The sequence below is a fragment of the Papilio machaon genome, chromosome 7 (genome assembly GCF_912999745.1).
Source record: "Papilio machaon chromosome 7, ilPapMach1.1, whole genome shotgun sequence".
NCBI classification, from domain to species: Eukaryota; Metazoa; Arthropoda; class Insecta; order Lepidoptera; family Papilionidae; genus Papilio; species Papilio machaon.
In genome coordinates, this window is record NC_059992.1 from 4232455 (window position 1) to 4250465 (window position 18011).

Below are 18011 nucleotides of genomic sequence, written 5' to 3' on the forward strand. Positions count from 1 at the left end.
CCTCAACGGATCTGGATGAAATTTGGCATGGATATAGAACATACTCTGTAAGAACACATAGGCTACTAATTAAGTTTGTTTTTTAATTCTGCGCGGCCGGAGTCGCGAGCGACAGTTAGTTTATGATAAAAATAAAACAAAAAGACGTAAGTCAATGTCAATTATATGCGTAAGCGCATTCATTTTGTCCTTAATACAATAAGACAAATGCAATCACGCCCCACCCACGCTCAACCCACGTCCTTCACAAAAAAGGTTAAGTTTAGCGGATTACTATTTTACATTGTCCTTATTTTGGATCTTTATAACCGACGGAGGAAAAAATTAACAGGAATTTCATATTTTTATTGTTTCGTGGATAACATGGATGTGTTTGACGTTTGACGATGATTTTAAATGTTAACAGTAGTCATAATTTTCTTAATGACTAACTACGAATCTGAAAACAAGGAAAACAAACACTAAAATAAATACCAAAACAACGATTTATTCTCAACAATCATTCTCTGAATAATCTTTACTATTGGGACTTAATAAACTGAGATAATAGATGAAAGAAATAAAATATTAAACATTACAACGGCATATATCATATACTAGATTAAGAATCCAGACCACATCACAGAAGAGGTCCGATAGCAATGTATATCGGGTAGTATATGATAATGTTATATACAGTAGTATATATGAATGAGCGTTCGCACAAATCGCAGTCAACAAAGAGCATGCGCATCGTAAAGTTGTGCGCACACGCATTTACGTATATTCTAAACATATCAAAGTTGCGAAGTGAATATAATGGGTAGTGAAGTAGGAAACATAAATGACCTCAGTGTCGGAAATTATGTCGTGTTCACGGATATTACATACAGAATATCAGGTAAATAAAACTTGTGTTATGTTCATTTTGAAACACGTCGAGAGAAAGTTAGAACTATCAGTGCAAATATGCCGCGATTATGTTGTTGAACTCATATACTACTTTTTCGTCAAAATATAATCAAAACGTGAAGTTTTTTTTTTTATTTAACCTGTGTTTGCCATTTATATATAACTAGCTCCCGCCCGCGTCTTCCTCAGCGCGGAATTTTTTTAAAAGTAGCCTAAGTTACTTCGCCAAAAAAAGTTACCTTCCAGTAAAAGTCCCGTTAAAATCCGTCTAACCGTTTAAAATATTAAAATGCTCAGTAAATATCAATAACAAAATTGAAATGGAACACTAAAACAAAACATCTTTCATAAGTAACGACTCAACTTAAATAAGCTTAAATTAATTTAAAAACCTCCAAATGATTCATAGATCTTCAGTCATTTAACCAAAAAATTATAAATCCAAAAATAATAACGACGACAGTAGCAAGGATATTTTAAGAAGTAACAGCTTAAATCGAATAAAAATAAATACAACATGTGCCGATATTCATATTCGAAACCTCTTTGAAACGTTTGAATGTATAAAACTTTTAATGTTTACAATTTTTTAAAGACATTATATATATAATCCACTCAAACTGACATAATTAAATTAAAAACGTTCAAGCATCTCGTATACACTAACGAAGAGAATTTCGTATGTGCGCACATACAGTGGAAGGTCAAAAGTTAGGGGTTAAATGGGGCGTGACGTAATAACCGTAGGTTTATCCACGAAAATAATTGTACAAGTTTATTCGCAGTCGACACATCAAAAATATTTGAAAGTTAAAAAAATATAAATTCTTCTTGAAAATAATCATATGTTGAGGCTAAAAATAAAAACACAGTACGAAGTAAAAAATTGCATACAATTATAAGAAATGTGAAAAAAGCATATGCTTTGCGGACATCGATGAATGGAAACAGGTTAAGGTCAGACAACGCTTGCGACTTTGCGGTAGAGACATAAACGAATATTTTCAATTAAATGTGCGCATTTCAAAAAACTTTGCGATCACTAGAAAAAAACATAAAAATTTAACTATAGTTTTTAAGAAATAGAAGGTTTTATACGTTCATGTCCAAAAACTGTGTTTTTTTTTTTAAAAAAAGATAAAGAACTTTTATTTGCTAAAAATAACATTTAAAAATGTCAACTTTTGCTATTGATTACAAATTTTATTGATTTTTTTATACAATGTACACCTAAACAACAAAATAAATCACGCTCGTAACCAAAACGGTTAGGCAAATACCACGGACTTCTATTTAGCGCTGTCCTGACACACCTTTCTCGCTTTTACGTTCATACATCTACGAATATAAGCACGTCAGTTTCGAGTGATCTTAATACCGCCCTCCTTTAGTATTTATTCAAGACGGCATATGTCTGCCTTGAACTACCCGACCAACATCTATCATAATGCAATTCTTACGAGCTTTAAATCATACAGTTCAATTCACCTAAAGATATCCGTGACACTTAAAAGGTGCAAGTAACTGTCAATTTCCACTGTCGATCATTTATATCATATCACATTGATATCCTTCTCATATAAAAAAGAGACAACAATACGTTTAACACAAGTATTACTGCAGTGGAATTTCAGGGTTAGAAAACACATCCGTATTTTTCAACAGTATTGATTGCCCCTGAGTAAGTTGTTTACGTACATTTGTATTCTAAGATGCACGCAGTTACCACACTTTAAAAAAATTAAAACATCTAAATCGAAAATTCCTCTTTCATACGCTACCTAACCATTAGAGTTGCGAGTACTCGTATAATTCTGAGCACTCAGTTGTTGATAACAATGTTTTATATATTACTAGCTTTTACCCGCGACTCCGTCCGCGCGGAATAAAAAATAGAAAACGGGGTAAAAATTATCCTATGTCCGTTTCCTGGTTCTAAGCTACCTGCCCACCAATTTTCAGTCAAATCGATTCAGCCGTTCTTGAGTTATAAATAGTGTAACTAACACGACTTTCTTTTGGAACGAAGTTCCTTATCGCGCGTTGTGAAAAGGGGCTAGACGGAAAAAATTCTTACGAAAAGTTGTCACGACACTTTTTGCTATAGACGAATGAGCGCTACTTCACCATGACAACGACGTGACAATATATAACGAAAATTCATAGAAATAAAATGTACTTCTTGTGAAAACTTAAGTTTTTTATTCATAGAATAAACATTGGTTCCTTCACTAATTAATTGAAAGGAACTTCGTTCCATCCGGGTGTCCCTTGACACCTCTCAAGTTTTTTATATATATAGATTTCATTATGTTATGAATAAAGTAATCAGCGTAATAATATTTTTCCAAAATATTTTTTTTTATATATTTTACACAAACTGGACTATGCCATTCTTTTGATAAAATATTATTTTTGTAACGTTCCAAATTTAAAAAGCTTCAGCATTTAATTTTCTAAGGAGTCAGATTCTCACAACAGACAAACGTGGAGTTATTGTCAAATATATTTTAGACTAACTTTATAATGTAAAAAGTTATATGATAATAATTTAATATTTAGTTCAGGGAACGAAGATATGTAAATTTTTATTAGCCTTAAGTGATTCATTAATTATGACTCCTATAAATTATATGGTAATTAACTATTATTACTCTATGTATTTAATTAGAATTCAAATATATGTACATACAATTTTGATCAAAATATAATATGTTGGGAAGTTATTTGGCTCAGGAGGGGATGCATAGGAAGGGAAAATATCTTGTTTCTGTACTTCCTCCGCCAATTAAAGGTAGGCAACGCATCTGCCGAATTCAGATGGCCGCAGTCTCTTTTGCCACCTTTCATATAAAAAAAATGTTATGACATCTATCAACGTTGATATGTTTTATCTAAAGTTTCTCAAGTAACCAATAATAAAACATTAATAATATTTTATTATAACTTAACCTGAACTTAAAAACAAAAAAATGACTCTCTAATGCTCTAATAGATGAAATGGGCCATCTTATGTCTGCCTGTATTGTTACACTTTCTTGATACAATATTTGAAAATGTACTGGAAAATATCGAAAAAAGATTTAGCACTAAAAAAGTGTGTCGAGGGAGACATGAACTCGTTCTTTTCACAATTCATCTCTCATCTCCACTATATTATGTAATTTATGGCGATGTAATATAACCCTATGACATACTGGGGAAGAAGACAAATCGAATGACACTTCACTCGTCAAAATCGGTTCAGTCGTTTAGGTTCTAGGCCATAACAATGAACTTTACATACATGCAAAACATAAATAGATAAAAAAATACGCGCGAAAAAACCTCTTTGTTAGTCGGGTAAATAAAGAAATAATTATCTTGCAAGTCTTGACCTAATATAGTAAATAATAAATTCATTAATCAATTTAATTCCGTTGAATTACATTCCGCTATATATTAAAGGACAATCCCTGGCCTTTAACTTTGCCTTATTATTATTAACCACATACATATAAAAATAGCCTCATATGTCTTTTAATAGCAATCCGCTTTTTTAAGGGCTCATTTGGTCTTGTACGAGTACATAATAAAATAATGTCGAAAGTAATATTCTAAGTTTATAAATATACCTACTGTCTAAACCACGAAATAGTTTTTACCTGGATTTATAAAAAACGCAATATTAGCCCTTTAAAATATCATTTACATTGATCCAGACCAGACATCGAACATTCCAGTATAAATTTAAATCTTCGATCGCCGGACTGGAATAATGTAAACTGGGCATATAAGTAAAAATATAGAACAAGTAACTACTTGTGTGCAAACATGTTCTTGGTGCTGTTACGATGAAGTAGTATTGATAATTACCAAGTGGTAATTAACTACAAAAAATTATTAAATGTCAAGCTCTGGATTATACATTTTCTGATAATCATTTTATTTTTATAAAAAAAAAAAAAATTGGCACAACGACAATGGAATGTTTATGGGCCTGGTGCCCACGTGATAAGTTATATTTACGTCTCAAATTATGTACATTACGAACTTATTTACCTTCACATTTACTTAAATGTTTTTGTTGGATTTTGAAGGTAATATTTGGTCAAAGAAAAAGGCATATCCTCGCGATGATGAGCAAGTAATTTTGGACGCAGCATGCGGCGCGCTGCGCCCGGGTCGGCTCACCTTCATTCTGGGGCCCTCCGGCGCAGGCAAGACCTCGCTGCTCAAAATACTGGCTGGCAGAAAGTAAGCATTTTACACCTATCCTAAAAATATACCAAGTATCAATCAAATTTATTTAAGTCTAGACCTTAGAAAAAACAAAGTTATTAAGCTTTAATAATAATAATTAAGTCAATTGCTATAACTAATTAAAAATCCAAAAAGTCTGCCTAATCTCCTTTATAGCGATTTATTTACTTTATAGTTATACGTGATTTTCATCTTTTGGGCTTGTCCTATATAGTTTTTTCACGCGTCACTTTGCCGGGTACATAAGGTTATCAATTCGTTTGTTAGGGTTATCAAAAGTACAGATTGAAATAAAATTTGACTAGACGAAACTTAGTTTTTAGCCGACTGTTGATGAGATTAACACCGACTTCAAAAAGAAGGAAGTTATCAATTCGACTGCTACTTTTTATGTGTGTTACTGCGAAGCTCCGCTCCTGGTACTCTGATTTTGATAAAAGATATTTTAATCGAAAGGAAGTACTTGCAGATGGGTCCAATTTTTTTTTTTTAATATAACTAGAAGCCTAGTAGATTTTGAATTTAGCTTCAAAATGTGTTGAGAAAATTAACGACATTTTTGATTTCAGCGCTCACGTAGAACAAACTATAGGACCTACCTAAAAATGATGTATGAATGAAATATAGCTCTTTAAATGTACTAAATAAAAGTCCGCAATAGTATATATCTATCTTTTATAGTTTTCTCACAATAACCATTTTTTTTTCTTTAGAAACATCAATTAAATTCATGCCCTATTTCCGACGCTATTATTCGAGTTCAGTTTTAATCCTTGTGTAAATAAATATGTTCATTATCAAGAGAATTTTATGTAGATTATATTTGCCCATGAAACTATATCATTCTGTCTAATAGTTTAGGAGATATCGAAATAATAAAATTACGCGGAAACGAAAAATGCTACATCGCGTTACAATGAATAGCACAATTTTGCTTTCTGGGCTTACGTAGATCAAACTATATGACCTACATAAAAATGATGTATGGAATAATTATAAACCCTTAAATTTGCTAAAAGAAAATCCTTGGTGGCATATATCTATCATCTATGGATGTCTCACAATAACCATGTTATTGTGAACAAAAGTCAATTAAAATGCACACGAAAAACAGCCTCTTAAGCTTACGGCGCTTTTATATTATATTCGATATGAGTCCTTATCTAAATAAACATGTTTTAAGGCTAGAGTATTAAATGCAGATTACATTACCCTTTCAAAGTATGTAATTCTGATCAATAGTTTGGAAGATATCGAATGATTAAAAACTACGCGCATTCGAAAAATACTACTGCGGCGCGCGACTGGACAAAATTAAAGGCTCACTACGATGTAATTAGTTCGTAACTTTTAATTTGTATACCGATTTTAATAATTATTTCTTTGTTTAAAGGATAAGAGGCTATCTGCTGTATTCTAAATTCGTTTTTTTAATTGATGTACACACATGTTAAATAGGAAAGTCCTTTATACGTATTAAGGTTTGTAATCGAACTTCAAATTTACTAAACAAACGGGAATTAAAAAAAAACTAAGAAAAAAAAGCCGACTTCATAAAAAAACAATCTCAAACAAAATGCACTAAGAAGTAACAAAATAATGTCATGAAACTTTCTTGTAACACGTCTATATTGTATAATTATTGTTATTTTGGAGTTGGTTTCGGCCTAAGTAGGGACATACACGTAGGTTTTAGTGGGTATTCCGGTCACCTTCTGTGGCCGGCGAGTCCCACACTCCCTACGCCATTGCACAGCCCGGCGTAGGCGTGCGTAAACGCATTTCCTGACTATAAAAAAAGGGACATACACGTAAGTATGTCTAATACATGTCAAATATAAAATATCACCTATTTACTTCGGCTGACACCGACTACAAAATAACAATCATAGGAACAGACATAGGAACTTTTTTATCTTGGGTGCATTTTTTTTATTCCGCGCGAACGGAGTCGCGGGTAAAAGCTAGTTATACAATATAGACATGTTACAAGAAAGAAGAGAACTTTCTTTAGAGTTTAGAGGGTTTTCATGACATTATTTTGTTACTTTTTAGTGCGTTTTGTTTGAGATTGTTTTTATGTTATTTTGATTATTTTTTATACAACTAAACGTTATCGGCGCAAACAGATTTGTTAAAAATATATCAACTTGACCCTCGTTGAAGAATAAACAAATGTTAAATGAAAAGTCAGCATTACAATTAGTTTTATACTATTTGTTCAGCGTCCAAAGTTATCAGTATTTTAAAAAATCTTGTCAAAACAATACAACCTATGCCATCATTAAAATATCTTTTACCTATCCAGACTTCTTCGTTGGTTATAAAAGAAGATATTATCCAGACGATCTATTTCTTTTTGCTCTATAATACGTCACGTTGCGAAGTTTTAATTACTTTTGGTTAAAGAATACGAATAATTTATACTTAAATTACGAACTAGGATAGCCTGTTTTGCTATGACTTAAAATCAAATGGATATTAAAATATAAAGCAGGTTTTCATCACGTGCGAATAATAAAATCTTTTATTGAATATTCGCGAAGCAAACGAATTTTTTTTTTGTTTTTTAATTTTATTTAAGTGTGTTGTTAATTACTTCAGTACTATGAGTACAAAGTACCAGACGAAAAATAAATTAATTAATAAAATTTATTGCAATTAATAGAATTTACCTTTCGGATATCTATATATATAAAAGAAAGTTGTGTTAGTTACACCATTTATAACTCGAGAACGGCTGAATCGATTTGACTGAAAATTGGTGGGCAGGTAGCTTAGAACCAGGAAACGGACATAGGATAATTTTTACCCCGTTTTCTATTTATTTTTTTCCGCGCGGACGGAGTCGCGGGTAAAAGCTAGTATTCATATAAAATATAATAAGTATGAGGGCAATAATAACACCAAAGTACCTGTAAATAATGTATAGTAAATCCTACAGGCTTACCTTGTAAGGTATTATATTGCTTACAAAAGTTTCTACAAAGTTTTTAATTATTGATTTACAGCATTTACCAAAGAAGTGTGAAATCGTTTTGTACGGCAAATCTCGGCAGGACTCACCGAAACTTTTATTATTTTAACTCACATAAAAAAATACAGTTGAATTGATAACCTCCTTCTTTTTGAAGTCGGCTTAAAACAGCAACCATTTGCAAACAAAAAAAACTTAAGCTGGAAAAAATTAATCAGGTTTTGTTTTTTTTTCAAAAAGTTTATCTGAGCAATTAACATAATTTTTGCGACCAAGCCAGCAATGGAATAAATCAATCTCTAGACGAAAAACTCAAGAACTTAAAACTAAAGAATAGTAAAATATGTTGTTGAAACAACATAATCCAGTGTTTTTACTGTTTAAATCCGTGGGTTTATGTAAAGCTTACTTATGTTAAGATCAAAATTACCTCGAGATATGTCTATTTCTGTACGAATTTTAAACGAAAAGTATACGGGTAAATAAGTAATTCTCCTAACTCTATAAATTGTCTATAATCTCCACAATAATCTTACTAATATTATAAATGCGAATGTTTGGATGGATGGATGCTTGTTTGAAGGTACCTCAAGAAAGGCTCAACGGATCTCGATGAAATTTGGCATAGGTGTAGATTATAGTCTGGAAGAACACATAGGCTACTTATTATGTTTTTTTAATTGCGCGGAGACGGAGTATTGGGCGATAGCTAGTAAAATATAAATATCGAAAGTACGCAGTAAAAAACTGAATACTAAGATTAGAGAGCAGTATTTATAATCGACATATTATATATTTATATACATATTTGTGTTTGGATAATGTACGTATAGTCAAAGGTTATCATAATGACCTGGATAAATAAAGCAATTGCTGAACAATAGTCCAATAACATTAGTAATCAAAGTATACTTATAAAAATATCAGACTGCAAATGCGCTGTAGGCCTTAAAGGATGAGTACAAAGTTTTCGTAAAGGCTCTTAGAAAGTTTAAATTATAAAATATTGCTGCAAACTTTTTTTACAAGACTATTAAGACAAAACTAGTAAAGTAAAAACCTAGTTGTATACAACCAACGAACCAAAGAGCGTCGGTGACTCAGGGTCAAGCACTTGACTTGCAATCTGAAGGTCCTGGGTTAGAATCCCGCCATGTACCAATGTGTTTTTCTATTTTCGATCTACATGTTATGTACTTTTATCCGACGTTCTTACGGTGATGCAACCTGCACATATCTGAGAAGAATTTTAATGATATGTGTGAAGTCAACCAACCCGCACTTGGCCAGCGTGGTTGACTATGGATATGTGGGGACTTATAGTGAGCTGATGATGATGATGATGATGATGATGATGATACAACCAACAACCAAAAAATATTATTTTGCTTAGCTAAGGGAAGATAATGTAAGACAATATTACTGTTCTGTACAGTTTTTCTATGTTTGCATTAAAAAGATGCGAGATTCCCTGAAGAAAAATCCTCGACTAATAGTTATCTAGTGCCTAATGGACTTTATAATGAAGTTAGCATGAAATTTTAAGTTTTTAAAGTTTAAGCAATTTGTTTCAGAAAACGTGGTGTTAAAGGTTCAATTCAAGGGATAGGCAAGAACGCGGTGTTGGTGGCACAGCACGCAACCCTCATAGACGCCCTCACCGTGCGCGAAACACTACATTTTGCTGCCGTGCTCAAGTTACCCAAAGCAACTCGACTTGAACGCTATGATACGGTATGAATACACATTATATTGCAAATAGTTCCGGTTCTGAAAGGTTAATTGATGTAAAAACTTCTTGTTACTATTAAGATAATTTTATGTGCCAACAGCGTTTGATCTGCAAATAACTTGACATTGCGATTATACTGGTAATAACAAGATTTTCAGAAACCGACAAATGAGATAGCAGCAAGCAGTTTTATATAAATAATATTTTTTGTTGTTAGATAGAAATGATATCGAAGCAGCTGGGAATTCGCGATGTGTTCAACACGCGGGCAGGTCGACTGTCCGGAGGAGAGCGTAAACGGCTTACCATTGCATGCGAACTTCTCACAGACCCACAAATCATGCTTCTCGACGAACCAACTAGGTAACAATAGGTGCTTGTAGAAATAGTAGGTGTTTATAAATTCCAGAACAATTTATACCAACTTTAAATAAAGACCCATTTTTTGTTACCATTTGAAATAGATAAAGTATGTATCGAATTATTGCGGATAGTGAATACACAATATCTTAAATAACTGTAATAACTATATGTAGGTAAGTAGGAAAATTTTATCATATTTATACCGCTATGAGATAGTTTTTTATACGACAAACTAATCACTAACTAAACTATTCAGCCCAAACTTTCTATCTAAAGAAAGTCACTTAACCAAGTTTTAACTTTATATTTTTATACCGCAACAATTTTTGCTGTTGATCATTCGTAATATACACATATTCAAATATCAACTTAACAAAGTTGCACTAAACTCTTGCTTAAGAGATACATTTATCGTTACATTATAAATTTTGTCACATTTTAACGATAACCTTTAAACGACTCTATACTAATATAAAAATACTCTATTCTTTTAATATTTATATACTGCTATCGAACCCAATATAATCTTTATTAAACGACCCAATCTTCGATCAAAACTATTATTGGTGTTATTTATCGAAGAATCTAATCATTTGGTTTATGATATTGTTAAAAATATATTTTTACATAATTTTACTTAGTGGGCTCGATTCAGTGTCATCGCTGTCGGTGACGAAGGCGCTGCAGGCGGTGGCCAGAACTGGCCGGACGGTCGCATGCGTCATCCATCAACCCTCTTCTCAGCTGTTCTCGTCCGCTGATGACGTCATGCTGCTTGCAAATGGTCGGACTCTATACGCCGGCAGCATAGAAGATTTGCCCAACACACTGAAAACTGCCGGACTGTTTTGCCCGCGCTACTATAATATGGCGGATTACCGTACGTAAGACTTCTACAAATAAAATTAATTTATAAGTAACCCACTTCTGTGTAGAGAGGTTCTAATATATTGAAGGCAAACGAAATCACTCGGCGAGTTTCATGTGATGTCTAGTTACCGCCACCGTCTCATATCCGCAAAAGTCAGAAATAAATGGTATTTTATTATTAAGTTCTCCTAAAACCTTGAAATTATATACGGTTCGATGTTAAATTATAATTCTACTTATTGATATGTGCACAGCGATGCGATATTGAGTTCTCGATGACCTAAGTTATATGTATGTGTACGTGTGTATATGTAGGCTATTGTGTTAAAAAACCAAGTAGCTATTTTATGTTATATGTATTTATGTTTAGCTTTGAGGTTATTTATCGCGGTGTTCAGTATGAAAACAAAAAAAATATGTACGCATTAAAATTTTGCTACTCCGTATGCTTAAAATAATTTTATTTTAATGGTTATCATTTTAATACTGAAATTATAAGTAAAAAATTCGAGGAACATTCATGTTCAAAATTACAAGCTATGTTATGCCTTTATTCTATTATTCCAAATTTAAAGTCTCCGTAACTCAGAGACAAAACAGTAATCAAATGGTGCTATTTATATACTGATTTGACTCAAGTGAGTTACAATGGGCAGTCTAATAATGGGCATAGATAAACTTAAATAAACTGGACCAAAAATATTTCAAAACAATCCTTTACTGTCACTTTAGGTATCTGATTATTTTATCGCATAAACGACATGCCTTTTAATCAAATTATATAATTATCTTTAATTACTTTATTGAAACAAGATATCATTTAATTAACATATTAAATGCAAAAATAATGACGTAGATTAAAATGCGTTGTCGATCACTCATTAATCTCTGGTTTCTGAGACCAAAATCCCAATTAACGATAAATCACACTAACTATATCCGTGTTAATTAATGTAACTACTAAACATTGGTAAAAACGTTTCTGCAAACGCCATGATGTCGTAATAACTGAATATGTAAACAGTAACGTTACATTTAAACTACTGGGTAAAACTTAACTTTATTTTAAACTAGTCCATTTTTATTCTAGTAATAGAAATCGCAAGCAACAAACACACAGAGAGCTTGGCAGTTTTAGAACATGAAGCCAAACTTTACGCAACAGAAATGAGAAAAATCGCTGACAATGATAACTCGGCAAAGAATGAAAAAATTATTGGTAAGTTCATAATCTATTCCCTGTCTACCCGATATTACAACAGACATTTTTTTTTTTACTATAATAAACCCTTGGAAAATGTAACTTGTTTTTTATGGCAAGATACATAAAAAGCATTTACAAATGTGTAATATGTGAAATCACTGCTGGTACTAATGCAATACTTTGACTTTTAACTATACTGTATTCACTGTACTGGACTATAATTTATATAAATAACGCAATGTAACCATTAGATAGGTGCTGTAACACTACTTGTCAGGAATCCAAGTGTGACATCAGTAAGAACGTCTGCTCATATAAATTAAGTCAAATAGGCTACCGTATGCATTTCTTACCCATGTATTTGGGTACACCGGACTGGAAGCCGACCATTATATTCGTTGAAACAACAAAGAAATATGATGAGTACCAAAACTTTAATTCACCGACGTACCTACTAAAATTGGGTATATGAATTGTTTCCGCTGTATGTATGTGCTACTACATCAGCAAAGAGATAAGATTCGTAGGCGTCACAACTAAAATACAGATAACACATGTTTAGAGAACAAAGCTTAAACTTAACTTACTCAACGGGGTTAAAAGGCACAAAAATAATTTATCCAACACTCCGTCATTGTGTTTTTCTTTTTATTTCTCATTACCTGTTTAAAAATGTGTCTATTAATTCTTTACTTCTTTATATTCTCATGAATATTATAGTTGATTGATTCCAATTCCGAAACGAAGAGAATAAAAATTTTGATAATATAATATGTTTCTACACATGTTTTACAGAAATCTCAAATGAAGCTGAGGCACTATTGAACGTAAACACATTAAATGTTCGCGACTACGCAGCGTCTTATGGCCAGCAATTGAGGGCCCTACTATGGCGCGGATACATTGGAGCCTTACGAGATGTGCATTTGACTCAGGTAGTTACCGAATCTAAAAAAAAGCAAAAACTATATCTGTGTGTGACTTTATATGTGTGACTATATACCCATCAATAACTGTTTAATAAACACATACAAGTTTATCATATTACAAAGGAATATAAAATAAATACATCGTACATTTATAGATTCAAACATTTACATAACTGTTTGCCTCATTATGAACTAGAAGTTGCATGCGACTTCGCCGGCGCGGAATTAAAAAATCTAGTAATAAAAATAATATACCCTATGTAACCCGGGGATAGTGTAGCTTCCCAACTGAGAAATAATTTTTAGAATCAGATCAATAGTTTCAAAGCAAACAAAGAATCAAAAATGTTTCCTCTTTAAAATACTCGTATTAGTATAAAGAACATGTATTTGCTCATTTATCCTTGATATTTACATGTAACATTAACATTTGCATACAAAACTATATAAATCAAACGGACATTCTATACCTATACATACGATGCATCGCACAAATGTGTGAAATAAATTGTTTTAATCATTAGATCATTATTAACACTGGATGAAACGAAGTTTTATTGACACGGATCTAATAATGAATTATCTTATCAATAAATTTTATATGTAATGTGTAATTTATAGTAACTAAAGTTTAATTAGAATTACTTAAAGTGGACGGTTTTATGAAGAAAGATTAATTATTGTAATGTGTGGTGTAGCACTCAATAATTTATGCTTTTATAATTGTCCGATATTTCTAAAGCGTGGAAGGACGAAAAATATGGAGTAAATATTGATTAAAGTCTCCCTCACTCATCATCTCCCTGCCCCCCCCCCCCCTTTCAAAGGCGCATAATCAATATATACATAGTATAAAACAAAGTCGCTTTCGCTGTATGTCCGTATGTATGCTTAGATCTTTGAAACTACGCAACGGATTTTGACGCGGTTTTTTTTAATAGATAGAGTGATTCTTAAGGAAGGTTTGTATGTATAATAAATGCATAATATAGTAGAGAAACACTGATAAATTTAAAGTTTTCTAATGTGATGTCGTAAATAAGCACGTTTTTTTGCGCTTATATTGCAAACGCTGGCTGAACCCTACGAGATAGACCAAAATAATGTACTACAGTATTGTTCACCTTAAAAAGTTCAACAAAAAAGTCCGCGATGGTATATTTCTATCTCTTAGGGATAACCCAGCATAACCATTTTTATTCTTTTACGAAGTGATTTTAAACATCATCATCAGCTCACTATATGTCCCCACCGAGGGGCTCGGAGCCTACCCCAAGTTAGGGGTGACTAGGCCATAGTCAACCACGCTGGCCAAGTGCGGGTTGGTTGACTTCACACATATCATTGAATTTCTTCTCAGATATGTGCAGGTTGCATCACGATGTTTTCCTTCACCGTAAGAACGTCGGATAAATGTACATATGTTAATCGAAAATCGAAAAACACATTGGTACATGGCGGGATTCGAACCCAGGACCTGCAGATTGCAAGTCAAGTGCTGAAACCCCTGAGCCACCGACGCTCTAACATAATACAGATTTTAAACAATACAGCATTAATCCTTATCCATTTAAGTACCTTAAATAAATTGTGCATTTATTCTGTAGTAGGTATATTTTGCATTGCACCCGTGCGAAGCCGGGGCGGGTCGCTAGTGTTTTATAAACCTTAAAGTTTTGACTTAATTTTTTTTACGGCTCAAAATCGTTTAACGTTCATATATTCGTATCTTAATCGGCTCTTAAAGTAGATTTAATATTAAACCTTCACTAAGATCACTTAATTGCTCGTACTCATGCCATATGTTAAACATTTTCAGATACGTTTGGTGACACATCTCCTGGTGGCATTGCTATTGGGCGCGTTGTACAAAGGTGCAGGCGCTGAGGCACACCGCATGAACACCAACACAGGCTGCTTGTTCTTTTTCCTGATGTTTATCTTCTTCTCTAACGCTATGCCAACTATACATAATTGTAAGGTTAACATAAAGCTATTTTGAAATGATTCATTGTTGATAGGAAAGAGATATATTAATTCATTAATACCCCAATGTCCACTAATACGAACGATCTAGTACTAATTAATTCGCCTTTACCATGACAATAAATTCCGTCAAAATGTTTCTTTTAGGCTCTTCGTACACAAAGCAAAATAAATCTTCGAAACCCGGCGATTCTATCTGAAATCGCCAAAGCCAGTTGCTCGCAACCTGTTTGTCAAGAGAAAAAATGCTGCGATTTTCAAGATGGCGGAGCAAATCTATACAATTTACATGTAGTCGATATGCCTGTACTGATCAAATAGACGACACGCAGTGACAATATAAGTTTCCACGATTTACGTTGCCTTGTGTACGAAGGGTTTTATAATAAATGTTATTAAATATATATCGTATTAAATTATTGAAGATTGAAAAGGAAATCACACTTAACATACATTCCTAAAATGATTTTTTTCTTACAGTCCCAGTGGAATCTACGGTCGTACTTCAAGAGCATTTAAATAAATGGTATTCCTTGACTATGTATTGCGCGTCAAAGATTTTAGTTGACTTACCAATACAGGTAAAAAACCGTTTTAACAATCAATAATTGTGGGTTTTCCACAGAAAACTCGAAACACTTTGAACCACTTGTTAACAACAAACAATTATGTTGACTTTACCTTTTTTCAGTTATTATGTGCAACAGTTTTCATATTTCCGGCTTGGTACTTAACATCCCAACCTATGGAGCTGGATCGAATGGCTTTGGCGTGGATGATTTGTGCTCTTACCACAATACTAGCTCAAACATTCGGCTTAGTTATGGGAGCTGCTTGTGGTGTAAAGGTAATAGATGTCAAATTTTAAAATTACAATATATTAATAATATATATAATCCTAATTTAGGACTAATTTTAGTCCTCTTCCCTTTCGCACCCTCTTCATATAAAGGAAACGATGAGAATGGAATGGGGATTTGTAGGAGACGCATAGTAAGAGGAGATATTCTCTTTCTGTGCGTCCCCTCCTGCGTTGATTTAAAGGTAGGCCACGCATCAACAATTGCGGATGTCTATGGGCTGAAAAAAAAACCGTATCACCTTAATAAATGTTGCACGAAAATAAATAAATAAAGAGCAAATAAAAGAAATAGCGGTAGATCTAGTAACCACTTCTTTTTATCTTTTCTTTTTTATTGTCCTTGTTTTTTTTTAAGAATTTACATAAGAATGTATTTATTTTTCAGCTTGGAATGTTTGTGATCCCGGCGACTAACATTCCCATGTTAATGTTCTCAGGATTTTTCATCCCTTACCACGAAATGCCAGTATATCTTCGACCGTTTGCGCTCATTTCGTATTTCCGATACGCATTCGATGCATTTCTATCAACGGTTTATGGTTTCGACAGGCCGAACCTACCTTGCCATAAAGAATTTTGCTTCTACAAGAATCCTAGCAAGTATCTTGACTTTTTAGGATTGTCTAAAGATTTTTACAATGACGTTATTGTTTTATTGGTGTGGATTCTTGTATTAGAAATATCCTTAATATGCGTTTTAAAATACAGAGTATATAAAGCATGTAGATAGAATTATTTATGTCAATGTATTATTGTTCTTACAAATTTTCGATCTGTGTAACGCATAATTTTTACATCTATTTTAACGTCTCAATTTAGTTTGTAATTTTATATTTCTACATTTATACTATGGGACCATGTATTTATAGAAATTTGGTATGTGATACTCATTTATTTAAATATTTTATTCCATTTATTAATTTATATCTATTTAAAGTTTAACTTTTTTAAGACTTTTCTGTCAGATAGCGTACAAAATTCAGTTCTAATAGTTTCTGATTAGACAATCAGATACATAAATACGCTGATAATTTTTCAGCCAGATGAAGCTTACTCATCGACTATGTTAAGTAAATATTATATCATGTTCGACTATGTTAAGTAAGTATATATATATGTAATAATTACTTAAAAATATTTTTAAATCTACTTGTTAATCTGACGTTGGCTAGGACCAGACTGAGACTAGACTTCGTCTAACAAAATCAGCAATTGATTATTATAAGATGACATAAAAACAACTAGATTGTAAGAAATAACCTAACCTGAATTAAAAACAAGAAAGCAGGCTACCTGAGCCCCTAATGAGATTATAAAATGGTTTTAACATTTTTAATTTAAACTAAATAAACTGTAAATTTGGATAAAACACTTTTATTTTATATAAGTAAAAAAATAGCGAGGTAAAAAAACTTATGTGGTGTGTGATTCGCAGTCACTTTTCACTAATTAAAATTATTTTACTTCCAACATCCTCGTCCACTATGTATTTTATACCAATGTAATATTACTCTGAGGAAGAAAACGAATCGTATGTCCAAATCGGTCTTTTAGGCTCTATAGCTAGGCGGTCACAAAATAACTTACTTAAATACCACCCACTTACATAAAAGCAAAGTTTGCTTTTATGTAAGTGGGTGGTATTTACGCGGGAAAAACATTACCCTCTTGTCAGTCTGGTCTGGTAACGCTATATTTTTTCTGGTAAACAAAAAATAGTAATGTATAAGATGTCGACGGCGCCACAGTTACCTTAGCTTAAAGTAAAATAAAATTAGTATAAAAATTAAAACAATATTACTAAGACAAACTTATTTTATTTTATTTTTACAACACAGCCAGAACATCACTGGAACGAAATGTCAATTTTTTTATTTAATCGCAAACATCCAAAATCCTGTATTAATACAAAATATACAAATTTGCGCATGAAACATAATGTACAAACACAATCC

At 32.5% G+C, this 18011-nt stretch overlaps 1 protein-coding gene across 1 annotated transcript; it reads left to right on the plus strand.

Moving 5' to 3' along the window:
- Positions 1-688: 688 nt before the first annotated feature.
- On the plus strand, positions 689-16899 carry LOC106714823 (ATP-binding cassette sub-family G member 4-like). Its single transcript, XM_045678566.1, has 11 exons — positions 689-880; positions 4971-5127; positions 9685-9844; positions 10060-10205; positions 10847-11085; positions 12166-12294; positions 13075-13214; positions 15028-15184; positions 15675-15775; positions 15886-16041; positions 16442-16899. Exons 1-11 carry the CDS (start codon positions 799-801, stop codon positions 16784-16786), a joined length of 1812 nt encoding a protein of 603 aa, XP_045534522.1. The 5' UTR covers positions 689-798; the 3' UTR covers positions 16787-16899.
- Positions 16900-18011: the final 1112 nt, after the last annotated feature.